Source organism: Hemicordylus capensis, chromosome 1 (assembly GCF_027244095.1).
Source record: "Hemicordylus capensis ecotype Gifberg chromosome 1, rHemCap1.1.pri, whole genome shotgun sequence".
Lineage (NCBI taxonomy): Eukaryota > Metazoa > Chordata > Lepidosauria > Squamata > Cordylidae > Hemicordylus > Hemicordylus capensis.
This window is the reverse complement of record NC_069657.1, coordinates 3,526,999-3,545,247: the sequence shown is the minus strand read 5'-3', so window position 1 is coordinate 3,545,247 and position 18,249 is coordinate 3,526,999. Positions and strand designations below refer to the sequence as shown.

General features: G+C 48.0%; 1 protein-coding gene across 2 annotated transcripts in view; it reads right to left on the bottom strand.

The window, feature by feature from the left end:
• Positions 1-18,249, bottom strand: part of MDGA2 (MAM domain containing glycosylphosphatidylinositol anchor 2) — a 528,709-nt gene that overhangs the window by 232,683 nt on the left and 277,777 nt on the right. For both annotated transcript variants that reach the window (XM_053283953.1, XM_053283954.1), the window contains exon 5: positions 11,099-11,231. In XM_053283953.1, coding sequence (XP_053139928.1) covers positions 11,099-11,231 — 133 coding nt within the window. The remainder of the gene's footprint in view (positions 1-11,098; positions 11,232-18,249) is intronic.

The following is an 18,249-nucleotide window of genomic DNA, read 5'->3' as shown; positions in this document are numbered from 1 at the left end:
ATCCAAAACTGCCTGTAGCTGAGAAGCCATCACCTGCTCAATCACCTTGCCCAACCATGGAAGATTAGAAACAGGTCTGTAATTAGCTAACTCCAAGGGGTCCAATGCAGGTTTCTTCAAATAAGATTGATTGATTGATTGATTGATTGATTCTGCTCATATCATATTTTTATACCACCTGATATATCTCTAATAATAGCCTTCTTAAGACAAGGAGGCATCCTGTCCTCCCTCAGAGAAGCATTTATAATATTTACCAGACCCTCTCGGATAATATAATTACCAGATGAGATAAGCCAAGTTGGGAAAGGGTCAAGAGAACAGGTTGTAGGATGCACAGTCCAAAGCACTTTGTCCACATCCTCATGAGTCACCAACTGAAAGTGATCCAATCTGATCCTATAAGAGGAGTTGCTGAACACCTCCACAATAGACTCTGCAGTAACTGCAGAATTCAATTTGGCCCATATGCAATCAATTTTAAATATAAAATTATATTTAAACATGTCAGTTCTTCAAGTCTATGCCCCAACAACTGATGCAGAAGAAGAGGATGGGTTTTATGCTCAAGTTCAGTCTGAAACTGACAGAACATGCAAGCAAGATGTGCTGGTGGTGGCGGCTGGAGACTGGGATGCCAAATGTGGAAATCGTTAAGAGGAAAACACAGTTGAACGGTATGGCCTAGGAAACAGAAATGAGGCAGGAGAACGACTTCTTAGTTTTTGCCAGGCCAATGATCTCTTCATTGATAACACATTCTTCATACAACCAAAGCGGTGCCTATACACATGGACATTGCCAGATGGAGTACACAGAAATCAAACTGATTACATTATTGGTGCAAAGAGGTGGAAGAACTCAGTTACAACAGTAAAAACGTGGCCGGAGGCCGATTGTGGAACAGATCACGAACTGCTCATATGCAAGTTCCAAGTCAAGCTAAAGTGGAAAAACAAAGCTATCCAGCTTCCACGATATGATCTTGAGAATGTACCCACCATTTTCAAGGAAAACACCAGGAACCACTTTGAAGTTCTGAACCTCATTGGTAGGGAACCAGAGGAACTGTGGAAAGAAATCAAGGATGTTGTTAAGGACGAATGTGAAAAGAGACTGCCAAAGACCAAGAAACAGAAGAAAGCAAAATGGATGTCAGAAAAGATGGTGGAAATTGCCCAGAAGAGGAGAGAAGCCAAAGTCAAGAAAGATAAAGATCTCAGGGAATTTCAGAAAGCTTTTAGAAGAGAGAAGGAGCAGTACTACAATGACATCTGTAAAGACCTTGAGGATGGAAATAGACACGGAAAAACAAGGCAAGTTTTCCAAAAGATCTCTGAACTCAGATGGAGGTTCCAACTTCTAACTGGTATGTTAAGGGATGCCAAAGGACAGATAGTAACTGATTCAGAGATCAAACAGAGATGGAAGGAATATACTGAAAATCTGTACAGTACGGACATCAGCATCCAAGATACTCTAGAAGATATTCCCTACTTGCAAGAATGTCTAGTATGGGAAGATGAAGTTAGATCAGCACTCCGGTCATTACCAAGTCAGAAAGGCTACAGGAATTGATGGAATAGCTACAGAAATATGGCAGGCAACAGAAGAATCAGTCAAGGCTCTAACCAAACTATGCCAGCAAATTTGGAGAACGACACAGTGGCCAACAGATTGGAAGAGGTCAGGCTACATACCCGTACCAAAGAAAGGAGACCTAACAGAATGCACAAACAACTGCACAATATCCTTAATTCCAAATGCTAGTAAAATAATGCTCAGGATCATCCAACGCAGATTAGAGCCCTATGTGGAAAGGGAAATGTCGGATGTTCAAGCTGGTTTCAGAAAAGGCCAAGGAACAAGCAACGTCATTGCTGGTGCAGCCTAGATAACTGAGAAAGCAAAAGAATACTAAAAAGAAGTCAATATGTGCTTTGTTGATTACAGAAAAGTCTTTGATTGTGTCAACCATGTCAAATTGTGGGATATCCTTAGGAAAATGGGCATCCCAGAACATCTCATTGTTCTCATGAGAAACCTATACACAGGACAGGAAGCCGCAGTCCAGATGGAACATGGTGAAAGAGACTGGTTCCAGATCAGCAAAGGAGTAAGACAAGGCTGTCTACTTTCTCCTTCTTTATTCAACTTAAATGCTGAACATATACTGAGAGAAACTGGATTGGAAGAAGATGAGCATGGTTTTTAAACTGGAGGAAGAAACATCAATAACTTGCACTATGCTGATGACACCACTCTGACAGCTGAGAATGCGGATGATCTGCAAGCTCTATTAATGAAGGTCAAGGAGCACAGTGAAAAAATGGGACTATGACTAAATGAACAGAGGATGAAACTAATGACAATGGGTACAGCAACCAACCTCAGAATTGATAATGAAGACACTGAAGTGGTGGATAGCTTCTGCCTTTTAGGATTGACTATCCAGTAAAGGATCCAGCAGTTAAGAAATATGCCGCAGACTAGCACTTGGTAGGGTTGCAATGAAGACCTTGGAAAGGATATTTAGATGTCGTCATATTTTTATACCTACAAAGATTAGAATCATTTAGAAGATGGTTTTCCCCGTGACACTCTATGGATGTGAAACCTGGACTTTGAAGACGCAAGACAGAAAAAGTATTAACGCTTTTGAACTTGGGTCCTGGAGAAGACTTTTGAGGATACCATGGACTGCCAGGAAAACAAACAAATGGATCATAGAACAAATCTATCCATAATTTTCACCTGAGGCACAAATGACCAGGCTCAAACTATCATCCTTCGGACACATGATGCGAAGACGAAGCTCCCTTGAAAAATCCATAATGCTGGGAAAAGTGGAAGGAAAGAGAAGAAGAGGACGACCAGCAGCAAGGTGGATGGACTCGATTATGACAGCAATGAATGCACTACTGAGAGACCTTAAAGGCCAAGTTGAAGACAGACCATCCAGGAGAGAATCTATCCATGTCTTTGCTAAGAGTTGACATCAACTTGACAGAACTTAATCAATCAATCATTCAATCACGATAAATTGTATCCACAAAAAAGTCATTGATAATGTAACAGCAAGTGACTGATGGTTCCAAGTTCAGATTCAAGGGGGAGGGGGCACATACTAGCCCACTCACAACCCTAGACAACTCAGTCAGACACGAATTTGTGGAAGCAATGCAGGCAGAAAAGAACCACTTCTTTGCCGCCCACACTGCCAGAGCATAGATCTTCAAATGTGCTCTGTATTGTAGTCTATCAGCTTAGGGCCCATTTTTTGGCCCTAAAGCCTCACCAGCAAGGATTTCTCAGTACAAAGATCCCTGGGAAGGACAGCCTGTCAGGGCTTTGTGGCCTTAGGAGGACCCAACTGTGGCATTCTCTGGCCGGGGTCAGGATCACTACCCCACGGGGTGTATTGAGGCAGCACATCAAAGTGACCCTTAGTGTGTCTGTGTGTGTGTGTGTGGGGGGTGTTTTTGTGAAAGTGCATGCTGATTCGACTCCCCCCCCCATTTTTATTTGGCTGCTCTTTTGATATTAACACGGCTGCTGCTGATTGCCCAAGGGATAGGCCACCTCAATGGTAGAGTGCCCTGCTATGTAGGCACAAGGTCCTAGATTCAATCTGTGGAAGCATCTGCAGGCAGGGCTGGGAAAGTCTGGGATACTAGTCACTGCCAGTTAGTGCAAGCAATTCCGAAGGCGATGGACTAGTGGCCTGTTTCAGGATAAGGTAAGTCCACACAGACCTTCAGCTTGGGGCACTGCAAGAGGAGTGTAGCTCCCAGGGGAAGAGCAACCCTTTGGCAGAAGAGCAGGAGGGCCAGAGCAGGTTCAGTCTCTAGGGAGGGCTGGGGAAGAGCCTCCTCTGACCTGAGCTGCTGCCAGCTAGTAGCAAAAGCAGGGAATGGGAAGGATGGTGCCAAGAGGAAGCCTTGTCCGCTGAGCCGGATGGACCAAAGGCCTGGCCCAGAAGAAGGCGGCTTCCTCTATAGGACGCTGTTCTGCTTTTTTCAATGTTTTATATTTGCATTGTAAACTGCCCCGAGAATATCAGTGGGATAGAAAGTGCAGGGCATTTTTATTTATTAAAAATATATAAAAACAAACAAATATTACTGCAGAGGTAAACATGGGAGTGAACTGTGGAGGGGAGTGGAAGGGGTGCAAGTGACCTGCCTTTCTTGCTGCCCCTCTGCCTTTTGCCACCACTTGCAAGCATGCATTGTCCCCTTTGCTAAGTAGGGCCTGTCCTGGTTTGCATTTGAATGGGAGACTACATGTGAGTGCTATAAGACATTCCCTCAGGGTATGGGGCCGCTCTGGGAAGAGCACCTGCATGTTTACTTGCGGACGGTCCCAGGTTCACTCCCTGGCAGCATCACCAAGACAGGGCTGAGAGAGACTCCCGCCTGCAACTTTGGAGAAGCTGCTGCCAGTCTGGGTAGACAATACTCAGCCAGATGGATCAATGGTCTGACTCAGTAGAAGGCCACTTCCGATGTTCCAGCATTCACTCAGACAAACATTCTGGGACAAACCTGCCTACAGAGAGCAGCTGCCAAAAAGAGCACCATCCTGCCAGCACTGAGTTCACCCCCTGCTAAAAACTACCTCCACAACTGGCAGCCTCACTTCATAAGAACAGAAGAACAGCCATGCTGGATCAGGCCCAAGGAAGCCCATCTAGTCCAGCATATCCTGTTTAGCACAGTGGCCCACCAGATGCCACTGGAAGCCACAGGGAGGAGTTGGGGGCATGCCCTCACTCCTGCTGTGACCCCCCTGCAACTGCTACCTGCAAAATACACCTGTGGATGCAGATGCTGCCACTGCTACATCAATGGACAGTACTCCCACATGGAGACTGCCTGGGAGAGGCCGACTGCTGGCCTCTCTCCTACAAGGCACATCCATCACCTGCTCTTTCATTTCTCCACGACACAGCTAACACCGTCCTGTTTTTATCATCCCTTTCTCTAAGGCATGTTCAAGGCTGTTTTCCTTATCGAAGGATTACAGGCTTCCTCAGAGCCAGGCAACATGTCATTATGCATGCGAAGGAAATAATTTATATATATTGTGCCTGTGTGTGCTCACACACACACACACACACACACACACACACACACACACACTCACGCTCCTCAAACTAGATAATTCTCTAATATGTTGACACTGAAAGATCCCGCCCCCCTTTAAAAAGTGGTAGACAAAACAGAGGCACTTAATGGAGCGATTAGGGGGGCGACGCCACCTTTTCTGCCTGGACCTCAACAAAGGAGATAAAAGGACGGCTTACGGCACAATTTCATTACACGGCAGTGATGCCACACCACAAAGGCGCCAAGATTGCAGGGGATCATCCTTCCTTAAGGAGCCCGTTGGCAGCATCTAACATCCGTATTGTGTTTGCTGTCACGAGGGGGGTGGCTGCCATCTCAATAGAGCCATTTGCTTAATCCACCCGCCATGCATTTCCCAGATGAGCTTGCAACTGTCATCTGAACAACAGCCAAGAAGCGCAGGGGCGAGAGGGACCCGGTGGTGGTCCCCCGTGTCACCTCTCCGGGCTTGGAGGCAGGGCCACCCAGTCCCAGGCAGACCGTGCCAGGTCATTTCTCCTCTCTGGAGCACTTGCCAGTATCCAAAGTGCTGTTTATTTCTTTCTTATTTATTAGATTTTTATACTGCCTCACCCCGGTAGCTCTAGGTGAAAAACAAAATAAGTAACTCATTAGAAACAAATGCAATTAAAAGCAGTTTAACATCATTTCAGTACTCTCTAAATGCCAGGCTAAAAGGATAGGTTTTTAGGGCTCAGAGGCTGCCAGTTCGAATCCCCGCTGGTATGTTTCCCAGACTATGCAAACACCTCTATCGGGCAGCAGCGATATAGGAAGATGCTGAAAGACATCATCTCACACTGCGCGGGAGGAGGCCATGGTCAACCCCTCCTGTATTCTACCAAAGACAACCACGGGGCTCTGGGGTCACTAGGAGTTGACACCGACTCGACGGCACACTTTACTTACTTTACTTTAAAGCTCTTAAGCCTCTAATATCAATAGGGGGCACCCAGGAGCAGCAGCAGCCAGATGCAGACCTCTCTCGGTGACGATAATGTGCGGTGGGGATCATACCAAAGAAGGGGCTCTCCCAGGAATCCTGGTCCTTTTGCAATCCATGCGATGGCCCTGGCTTTCCTCAGAAGCATCGCCTGCTCTTCCCTCTCTCTGGCTTGGCTTAGTTTGGGACTAGAAGCCGAGGAGGCCACATTCCACCTCTAGGCGCTGGCAAGGCCAGAAACTGGCAGCCCAAATTGTGAGCAGGTTGCGACCTTGATTCGACCTTGAACAGTCACACCAAACAGGTTTGACATCGAACACCTTCAATGTCGAACCTGTTTGCACATCCCTAATGGGTTGGACACACTGAGGCTGTTCTCACCCTAACCCTGGCTAGGGAAGCCCAGCCTGGATTAGGCAGCACATGAAAACCGCTGGGACCAGATTTGATCCAGGCGGGGCAGTGCGGCCTAGCCCTGCTTTTAAACCTGGCTCTTAGTTCAGGGTGAAACAAGTCATGTTTGCTCCCACAAGACCAGCTCTCCTCGCCTGAGATGCCCCTTTCCCCTTTGGATCGTTCACAGGCTTCTACTCATGGCTCACTGGACTCAGGCCATGATGACCCTAGTTCTGGGCCCACGGTCCTTGGCCCACACAAATGCTTTAAACTAGGCCAATGATGGCATGGAAGCCGGGCCTCATGTTTGCAAAACCTGACAGAGTGTTCATGTGATTGCGGGTATGTGTGTGCAAGTGTGAGAGAGCACACAGATGAAGCCACTGGATGCCTGCTCAGAATTCTGCTCAATCTAGTCCACAACCGTCTCCCAGGGGCGGCCTGTGAACGCGCCTCCAGAGGGGCGGCGGGCAGCATCTTTAAGTGTAAACGGAGCCGGTGCTCGGTGCCACCCAGCAGCTCCCACGGCGGGGAATCGCCTCCGTCACACACCTGGCCGCTGGCAGGAGCTCACCTCCATGGGAGCCAGGTGAGTGGCAGAGGTGATTCCCCGCCGTGGAGGCCGCTGGGCGGCACGGAGCACTGGCTCTGTTTACACGTAAAGAAGCCGCCCGCCTCCCACTCCTGGAGGCGCGTTCACGGGCTGCGCCTGCTGTCTCCTCCTCTGGCAGGCAACGGGTCTTTCCCTGCTCTGCTGGGATGCTTGGAACCAGCCGTGCCACAGGCTGAAGCTGGCGCCTTCTGCCTCCGGAGCCGTGCTGCCCTCACCTATCGGTCCTTGTTCAGAAGGACCCGCACCTTGCACATCTCTCTGTGGAACCAACCGGTTTGTTCTCTGAGGAGCCGCATCTTGTTAATTTCCGTTGTGCCAGAGTCTGAAACTAATGGATGACAAGCCGGGAGCAGCCGCTGGGAGCATCAGTTTTGCTGCTGAGGAAGACTGGAGCGGGTGACGTAGGATCCGTGGCGACGTACAGTCCAGCCCAACAGACACAATTAAAGCGCTGCCAATGCTGTTGAATTCGGTGGGTGTAAATGCACCCAATTACACCTCTGTGTAAAGCTGTAAACCTCCATTATGTCTGATGCATTCCTGATGAACGCACGTTGATTTGATGGCATCTGCTTAATTGTTTGTTTCTGATTAAACCAGCCGATCTCCCGATTAGCAAGCAGGCCAGCTGACTGCCACGATGGGTATGCAAAATGTGCTTTCACAAGAGGACATTTTTCAGCCCCGGTCTCTCTCGTTCTGTTTCTAAACAAACAAGCAAACAAGCCTTGGACATGCTCTCAGTTCATGATAGAAAATGAGAAGCAGACATCTTGGAAAGCACGGCTTCTAGCAACGTGGCTGTAAGTCCAGCAATCTTCCTTTGAATGGACGTGGACCTAAAGACACACATTTCCCAGGTTTCCCTGACGGGGGCTGAGGGGCGTGTCTCCAACTAGGGCTCCCAACTGGCCGGCTGCAGCACCGTATTTACTGCGCACCCCAGTACTCTGTTTCCCTACAGATCTGCAAGTGGAGCTTTGTCGCACCTAGGCTGCAGTACCTGCCTGCTTGGGCCGTCAGCTGACCCCCAAGGGCCAATCCCAACACACCAGACCCTATAAAGTCCTAGCCTCAGCGCTTCCTCTTCAGTCTGATCACCTCACCTCTGGTGTAAAGAGGCTGCCCAGAATATTACTCACACATTTGTGCCACTCTGACTAGACTGGGTGATCCAGCAGCTGAAATTCAGACAGGGAAGATTTCTCAGGCATCTTTAAATATGATTTGCTTTTCTTTCTGAGTGAACCGTGAGAATAATCTTTTATCACACTTTGATTAAAATTTGGTAGATTATTCAGTGAGCTTCATCACTGAAAAGAGATTTGAGCCTGGGTCACGGTCCGACACGCTAACCACTTGGTGACCCCAGGGGGTGTGGATGACTTTGGCCCCAAAGTCCCAGGGGTAAGACTGCCACTGATTGTTGGAGATGGACTTCCAGGGCATCGACCTTTTGCACCAACTGTCCTAATGACCACGAGGGGCATTGGGAGTAGAGACAGTGAGTCAGGGTCTCCCTCTCTGTCCCTGCTCTATGACCCCTGAACTGACTCTGCACCACTTCCTGTGCTGAGTCACAATCCTTCCTTTCCTCCTAGAGAGCAGGTGGAAACCTCTCTCTCTCTCTCCTTACCTATCCACTATGTAGTCCTTTAGATTAGAGATAGGTCTTTCCTATCTAAGTGTATTTAACCAATAAATATTTAGTGTTTAGTCATACAAGGATTTCCATGTGTTTTCTCTAAATAGCTGCAATAACTAAACCATCCTCTGCTACCCACTCTGTCACTGGAGTGTGTGTGCTCATTCCTTAATGCTTTGCTGTTTTACCTATTGAGGGTAAAAATTGACAATCTCTAACATTGATCACCTGTGATGCCTCTCAGCTTTGATCGTCTTTCGCTTCTGCTGGGCCCATACCTACAGGCTCATCCTTCAGCAAGATGCTCCCAGGCCCCACTGACGCAATCACTTTGACTCCCACCCCACAGTGGGAGCCCCGAGTTCAAATCCCTGCATAGCCAGAGGTGGGACATCAAGCTGGCTTTCCCCAGCCCAATCCTCCAGCTGAAGGGAAACACTGGCTCTTAGCTTCTGAGGCCCAGCATTGCTAAAGCATCTCCCTGCAGGAAGATTCCCGGAAAAAAACCCAAAGAAACCAAAGAAACCCAGTGAGGGTAATTTGCTGGAGCGAGAGAGCCAATGTGCAAAATCCAAATAAATCCCAAATCTCGCCCCAGACACAAAGCAGGATCCTCATTAAGGTTTCCTCCGGCAGCTTACTTCATTAAGGGCTTTCAGTGCTGTGCAGCATTTATATTATTAAAGCATAACCCGCCACCCTCGAGCCTGCTCTCTCCCAAATGTTTTGACACTTGCTACCCAACAGCATTCCACCAAACACCGACCTGCAATTACTAACTAGCTCTGTTGTACTTGGAAGAAGCCAGAACGGTTTGGCAGGGAGGGAGGGAGAGGGAAGCCGGCCTCCTTGGCTGCTGATTCACCCAGCGCCTCTGGCAGCCCAACTCTTCCCAGGAAAGATTTCACCGAAATAAATCCAGGCTGGATTCAGGCAAACAGCCGAGGTGTTTGGGGCGGGGCGGGGAGCCACCAGCCAGAGCCTTTGCCGCAGGTCTTCTTCAGTGGCCGCATCCTGTGGTCTCTGTGCAGCTCAGCCCACTGTGAGAGTCGACCCCGGTCAGGGTGGAGCCAAGATGCAAGACAGAAGGACAGTCCCCTCTGAACCCATTCACACCCGAGGATAAGGTTGCCATATTCTGGCTCTCCAAATCCAGGTGCCAAATTTGCGTATTATGTAAATTGGCTTGCAAATGATTTGCATATGCAAATTAGCAGCTGCCCTTTCCAGTCGACTTGTATTTGCTCGGGATATCTACCAACAAGAGTTGGGGAAGAGATCTGCTTGACCGTTTCCCTTGATATATTAACAGCAGGTATAGAAGAAGAGAAAACTGACCACTTTCCAGAGGAGCCCCCGGCATCAGGATTAACATCCCCCCCCCCGCAACAGCCCCAGTCACTTCCGGGCAGAGGCATTGCCCTGCCATCCATCTACGGCATGACTGGGCCACCCGAAGTCGCTGTGAGCAGCAGATTGCCAAGGAGAAGGGAAGGCATGAGGGGGCTACGCTGCTGTCAGGAGGACGGGTTGGCGAGTGAGACCCTGGAAGGTCCCTGGGACCTGGAAGGGCCAAGGAGCAGGGGTGCCCCACCTTCACAGGAGCACTGGAAGACCAGTGTGCCCTGCGAGGAAGGCCAGAAAGGAGGCACCCAGGCCAGGGAGCTCTTGTCCTCCGCTCCTGGGAAGACCAACAGCCGGAGACGACTTTTTTTCCATGCTTCTTTTAATATTGTAAACCACTTTGGGTGCCGTTGTCAAGGCAGAAAGGTGGCATTAACGTGTAGTAAATAAATAAACGCGCTGTAACACCGCCTCTCTCCCTGGGGCCAGGCTTCGTATGTTACGTTCAACACACATACAGGGACACAGAAACATAGGCAGCTGCCATATACTGAGTCAGACCCTTGGACCATCTAGCTCAGTATTGTCTACACAGACTGGCAGCAGCGTCTCCAGGGTTGCAGCAGGCAGGAGTCTCTCAGAGCCCTGTCTTGGAGATGCCACCAGAGAGGGGACTTGGGACCTAGATGCTCTTCCCACAGCAGCCCCATCCCCTCAGGGGAATCTCTTCCAGTGCTCACATATCGTCTCCCATTCAGATGCAAACCAGGGCATACCCCGCTTAGCTAAGGGGACAAGTCGTGCTTGCTACCACACTGGGCCAGTCCCAGCAATATATACAGGCCCCACTGGCACATGCAAGTAGGAAGCGACACGCCCAGAGTGCACCCACTGGAGTGTCCTCCCCAGATGTCGAGACACCAGCGCATCCCTTTACTCCATGGGGGTGGTGGTGTTGCTGTCCATTTGAATAGGCCCTATCCCAATACCCCGGATACTGGTTTGAACACAAAATCACGCAATACCTGTTTTGTTTGAGAGCCTGAAGGACACCATTTTGTCGGAGATATTGCAGACGTTCCTAACCGAAGCAATGCAGCTGTAATTGGCGTAGTCCTGAGGTCGAAGGTTCTTTAACTTCAGGATCTTGGTTTCACCCTGGAGTCAACAGAAGAAGTGGAATTTAGGGGGCGAGAGCATGTTTTAATTCTACATTGTTTTAATTACGTTGTAATCCGCTTAATGAAAGGTGGTATATACCTTCATGAATCAATCAATCAATCAATCAATCAAAAAGGAAGACACACAAAAAGGAAGTAATCCCTGAGAATAAACTCAGGGATTTGGGACACAAGGGGAAGAAGGCCTCCCTTCAGCACATATAATTGCCTTACTGCAGAGGTGGTCAACCTGAGGATGTTGTTGGACTACAACTCCCATCATCCCCAGGCAGAAAAACTGTGGCTGGGGATGGAGCGAGTTGTAGTTCAACAATAGCTGTGAAGGATCACGTTGGCCATTTGTGCCCTATTGGATCTGCTCACGAGGTTGATGTAATCCAGCAGTTGGTTCCCAACAGTGGCCAGCCAGATGCTCCTGGAAGTACCTGAGCATGGCACGAAAGAGGTCTTCATCCCCTGCTCTTGTCCCACAGCACCTTGCAGTCAGAAATATATGACCTCTGCTCCAGTGTGACCTTCATGAGGCCTAGAAAGCTGTCTGTGCATATGAGGAAATGGGAGCAAAACATGCTGTGTATGAACTTCAGGAGGTTGGTGGCCAAAGGCCACTGCAGCTGGGGATGATGGGAGTTGTAGTCCAACAATATCCTGGGACCCAAGTCTGAGGACCCCTGGATTAAGTGACTGGCTTGCGCTTGCCTTTGTTAGGACCCTGCCAGGGTCACAGGCTGCCATTCCTGGATCCCAAGCTTGGAGGGTCTGGAAAACCTTCCGGGGGGGAAGAGGGTGTGGGGGGCAGAGCTCAGTGGTAAACCATCCGCTTTGTATGCAGATGCCCCCAGGTTCAATCTCCGGCTTCTCAAGAGGAGAAAGACCCCTGCCTGAAGCTTTGGAGAAGCTACTCCCAGGCAATGTAGACAATACGGAGCTAGATGGACCAAGGGTCTGACTCGGTAGAAGGCAGCTTCCTCAGCAGGAAGCTGGAGCCTGAAGTGGAGAAGGTCTTCCTTCCTACACTGACCGGGCAAAGGCAGACGTCCAGGTTCCTCATGGTAATACCAGGCCCAGCAAACCCAGGGACCTCCTGATGCCTGCCAGTCTCAGGGCCGACCCTGCAGACCCCCATTTCCTTCTGCCGGAAGAGGGCTCCGAGATCTGACCCCACACTCCATCTTGGAGTGTTTATCAAATTAGATCTCATCCTCCGTCATGAGATGCCTGGGTCACTCAAGCTGCAGATTTCCCGACAAGCTCCTGGAATTGATGAATTAATTTCACCAGGTGTGCTTGTTAGTATTTGTAGAAATTGGATACTTTAGTTTTTTGCCTACTTTCCTTTAGGGGAGAAAGCTTATGAGATCACCTGGCAGTTTGTGTGTGTGTGTGTGTGTGTGTGTGTGTGTGTGTGTGTGTGTGTGTGTGTGTGTGTGTGTGCACCCACTATCAATTCTACAATGCCTGAACCAATATGAACCAAATTGGGGAAACCAACAGTTTGTTTGTTTGTTTGTTTATCAAATTTGGACACCAAACTTTTGTCTCTGGATAGTTAACAATAGCATAAAACAAGTTAAAAACATATACAAAAACTTAAAACAATTTAACAACTTTTTTTTAAACCCAGAGATTAAAACCTAAAATATTTTTAAAAACTGAGAAAGCTTGGGCGAAAAGATGGGTTTTCAGGTTTGGGGTTTTTTTAAATTGCAAGAGATGGGGAGGATCGTATCTCAACAGGGAGCGCATTCCACAAACTCGGGGCAGTGACCGAGAAGGCCCGTCTCTGTGCAGTCAATAAACGAGTTGGCGGTAACTGGAGACGGACCTCCTCAGATGATCCCAATGGGCGGTGGGGCTCGTAGTGAAGAAGACACTCTCTTAAATACCCAGGGCCTAAGCCGTTTCGGGCTTATAACTAGCACTTTGTATTTTGTCTGGAAACCTATTAGCAGTTGTAGTAATGTGACACATAGGGACACCCCAACAGTGTAGTTTGATGACATCTTCCAGCTCGATTCAAGGTGGTGGTTGTGTGGATGTTTAAGGCTGAAGTGGGCTAACTTATGCGGAAGGTAATTATCAATTAAGATTATAGTGAAAGGAAAGCAGGCAGATTAGTGTTGTGTTTTTGGTTACACCATTCCTTGATCCAGGCCAGCTTTTGAAAGGTGCTTTAGTTTCTTTTATTCCAATCCTGGAGTAGAGGCGAGGCTCACAAAACAGCCAGCAACAAGAGCACGGAAAAGCAGTCTGCGCTCGTCTCTCTGCAAATAATATCTATTTCAATGAACCATTCATATTCCAGATTCTACTCCACTGCCTTGACCTTTCATAACACAACTCTTTCCTTTGGATTCTCTACCATTCATTCTTACCAGAACAACTTGTTTAAACTGCACTTTGTAAGACAATAACAAGAACAACAACAGAAGCAGATTCTAGTAAATGAGAAAAGTGAAGTTGAGAATGGCTATAAACAAACAGTTACATCTATTCTATAGGAATTCTTATAGGGCTGAGGTGGCCAAACCAAGGCTCTCCATTCTTAATGGATCACAACTCTCATCATCCCCAACTGTATTGCATTGCAGGTGGGGCTGATGGGAACTGTAGTCCAGTAGCAGTTGCAGAGCCTCAGCATGGCCACCCCTGTCACAGTGGGGTGTGTGTGTGTGTGTGTGTGTGTGTAAGTCTTTCAACAGAATTGTGAGTAAATCATTGAGAGGTGGGAAGGTGTAGGTAGGGATGGCGAGTTGGCAGGTCTGCGCTGCGAAAGGCCAACGCGGCCTGCCTGTCATGCCGGACGCCGTGCCTTGGGATCGAGCCCAGTAGCAGCACAGTCACCTATCCGACTGTAATCACAAAGAAGCGTTCCTGTTGTGCTCCTTTCAAGCTGGCTTCCTAGAGGATTTTATTTTTAGATAGCAGTTATGCAAATGCAGGCACGTGAAGCTGTGTGGAGCAGCCTCTAATAACAACGCTCACGGCTCAGTGGCAAGAAATGGGGAGGAGAAGACGAGGGCATTCAAGCAGAAGTCCTTGTGCACAGGAGGTCCTCAGGAACCGGGCTCAGCAGAGGGAGATCGTGGACAGGGGCAATCCGAGAGGACAGAGCAAGGAGGGCTTGGAACAATCAAAGACCACCTAGATGCCTTTCACTGTCTAGGGCAAGGCAAGTGCACTGTCTTTGTGCTTCAAAGCAGATGCCAGCACATGCTGCCAAGGGAAAATGCCCATTTCTATTACCAGCAAAAATTGAAATAATCAGTGTCTGCTGCACATCTCAACCCAAAACAAGTAACCGTGTGAAGATCGAGCAAGCAGTGACAGGCCCGCTGTCCAGGCTTCTTGCAAAGCTTGTGCATCTGCGGCAGGTTTCAACCCTGGCTGTAAGAAGTTGGCGCTGTGCAGGAGTGGTTACCCTGGCCACTCCACTTTGTCCCAGCCCGGCCATCTCCAGAAGGGAGGCCTGCAAGGCATGTGGCAAGGGGAGCTCCCTCTCAAGACAACTCAGTTAGCTCAAGTCACAGCGGCTGGGCTGCTCAAGACACAGCCTGCCACAGCCTGTGTCAGCACAGCCTCAGGACACAGCTCATCAACTGTGATGGCTTCTCACAGGCATTTCACACCACCAGTGCTTCCCACAAGCACACTGGTGGTGCCCTGTGGAGTCCTCTGAGGTTTCCCGAGGACCTCCTGCTGCTGCTGGAACTCGCCATGAAATAATTATGCATAGCATGAGGTGGGCAGAATCTCCCTCTTTTCCTCCTCCTAGAATTCCCAAAATCTTTTGTCATGAAGCATATTGGGAGAGTGGCAATAATTTCCTATTATTGGTTGCAAACAACACAACCCTACTTGGAGAAAGTCTGTGACCCTACTGATCTCTGTCACTCATGTACTGGCGACATCCAGAATGGGCTACTGCCATGCTCTCTGTATGGGGCTGCCCTTGAAGAGAGTTCCAAAGCTTCAGCAGGTCCAGAATGCAGCCAGAAAGATGCTCATGAGTGCTAGTCACCTCAAGAGCATCGCACCCATGCTGCAATAGCTTCATTGCTTACCAGTCTGCTCTGCTTCCAGGCTAGGGTCAAAGAGCTGGTCTTGACCTTCAAAGCCCTATACAGCTTGGGCCTGGGGTATCTGCCAGACTGCATTCGCTCATATGACTCTGCCAGGGGCCTCAGATTGTCAGACTGGGCCCTTCTCTTGGCCCTGCCATTGACACTGATTCAACTGATGGGACCAAGTACAGGGTCTTTTCAGTACTGGCTCCCATCTTCAGAATGCCCCCCAGAGGGGCTTTGTTAGTCCTCCTCTTTGATTAGTTTTTTAAAAGATCTCCAAAAGGATCTCTCCAAATTGGGTGAGTGGGCAACAAAATGGCAAATGCAGTTCAATGTTGGCAAGTGTAAAGTGATGCACATTGGGATGAAAAACCCGAACTTCAAGTATACATTGATGGGATCAGAGCTGTCGGTGACTGAGTAACAGCAGGAGAGAGGGCACGCCCTCAACTACTGCCTGTAGGCTCCCAGTGGCATCTGGTGGGCCACTGTGTGAAACAGGAGGCTGGACTAAATGGGCTTCTTTGGGCCTGATCCAGCAGGGCTGCTCTTATGTTCTCCTTCTTTTTAAAGAGGCTTTTAGAAACTGGCTGTGATTCGGTCTTTGTGCCTATTAATGTTGAGTCCTGACTGTTGTTTTATCTTGTGTGTATGACTTGTATGATGTTGTTTTATTGTTTTCATTCTTTTATCGTGGATATCATGTTTCTACTCTTTTAATGCAAGCCACCCCAAGCGGCAGTGTGCTGGGACGGGGTGGGGGATAGAAATGTTTTAAATAAATCCTAAACATCTTTGCATCTGGTCGTTTGTCTCAGCCTTATACTGCCAGGCCATTGATCCATCCAGCCCAACGCTGACTGCTCTGGCTGGCAGCAGCTCTCCAAGGACTCGGGCCGAGCCGTGTCCTTTCCTAGCCTTGTAGCCTCAGACACTGTTAGCTTGACACAATGGAGACCAAACATATGTTCTGTCATGAAGCAGCGATGGCCACACAATAGCCCCTCTCCAGGGCTCCTGCCTTCCTGCATCGACTTGTCTGCTTGTTTGGGGCTGATTAAGCCTGATTGCACCCAGTGAGCCCTACTCCTGAGTAAACTTGCCTTGCTCTTTGGAATGCTCTCCCAGTGGCCATTCGCTCCTCAGTCTCCGTCTCAAGTGGAATCTTCTTGGCTTTTCACCCCCAGGCTCTGAGATGAGAGTTGCTTTCGTTGCTGCTGCTCTGTAATTTATGGTCCTATTGTGTACGTTTTTTAAACTTTAAGTTAGATTTGTATTCTATATTCCAATTTAATTTTGTTTACTAACTATTTTATAGTCTTATATAGTTTTAAATGTTTTGTAGACAACCTTGAGATTGTTTCAATGAAAGGCAGTATAAAAATCTCACAAGAAAATGAACGAATGAATGAATGAATGAGTTGCAGGGTGGGCTTGGCATTTCTCTGGAATGGAAAATAACAAAACACCCAAGAATAAAGGAGATGAAAAATAGTAAATATTGACGTATTGATTTGTCCAGAGCTCAAAGTGAAACCAACTAATGGAAAACATCATACACTTTGCAATAGCTCATCTCACGTTTCAATGAATGCTTTGTTCTAGTTCACTAATTTCAAATTATACCTCAGCAGAAGAGTAATAGAAAAGCTCCCAGGTAGGCCTCCATATGGAATTGGTCAACACAGTAGTGGATGCAGAAGAACTGGCCACATGGAAGAGTTCTACACATTTAAATCAGTTCTGTTTCCATTTGCAAATTATTATAACTCTAAAACCTCAAGGTGGGCAGCAGTTCCCATGGGACCCAGTTCCATAAAAGTGTATCTACCTGGAGCCATGATTCGTGTCTGAATTTGTACAGTGCCTATAACTATGGTGTCATTGACAAGAGCATTTTAGTCATCTACACGATAAATAGTTGTATGATAGTTACTGGTAGGATCAGGAAATGCCCAGTTCAGAATTATGACATTTCACATATCCGTCCTTCAATTGTATTTTGTTTAAGAAGTGACAGTATTAAGTGTGGTGAGTGTGTGTGTGTGTGTGTGTGTGTGTGTGTGTGTGTAGGGCGTGGTGGTTTGCGTGGAGGTCGATTTCCCAGAAAGCAAATCTAGGGTTGATCCCCCAATCTGAATTGAATTCACACCATGAAAATTTCTATCATTTGTCAAAAGAATTTTTTTCAGCCAATTTGTGTAATTAGACTTATTATGTCTAATGACTTAATTAGCGTAAACACAGCAAATGTAATCTCTTAATTGGGCTCTGCAATTACAATATGTAATGATGATGAAAATTGTTGGGGGTGGAAGGGGTGTGTGCACAACGTGATGATTGTGTGGTGAGGTCCCAATCCTGCCAACTAGACCATCACTTGCTGTAAGAGTTATTGCAAGGGCTACCCACCCATTTTCATGAGGAAAGGGCAGCACAGATGGTCACTTCCATTCTAAGGCAAGTAAAGTTTCACATTTCTTTGTTTCAGCCACAAGCCATAAGAAGTGTGTACCAAATTTCTGAATAGGGTTTGAATGGGGGGAGATTAGCTTTAGCAACAACCACCCTGATTCAGAAATTTCACACTTTTTATATGCCAAGTCCAAATTCCATCAACTTTGGGCTTAGGAATATAGGAAAATAGGAAGCTGCCTTATACTGAGTCAGACCATTGGTCCATCTAGCTCAGTATTGTTTGCACAGACTGGCAGCGGCTCTCTGAGGTAAGGACACAAGAACATCCCTGCTGGATAGGGTCCAAGAAAGCCCATCTAGTCCAGCATCCTGTTTCATACAGTGGTCCACCAGATGCCCCTGGGAGCCTACAGGCAGAAGTTGAGGGCATGCCCTCTCTCCTGCTGTTCCTACCCTGAAACTGATATTCAGAGGCATCCTGCCTTTGAGGCTAGAGGTGGCCTATAGCCC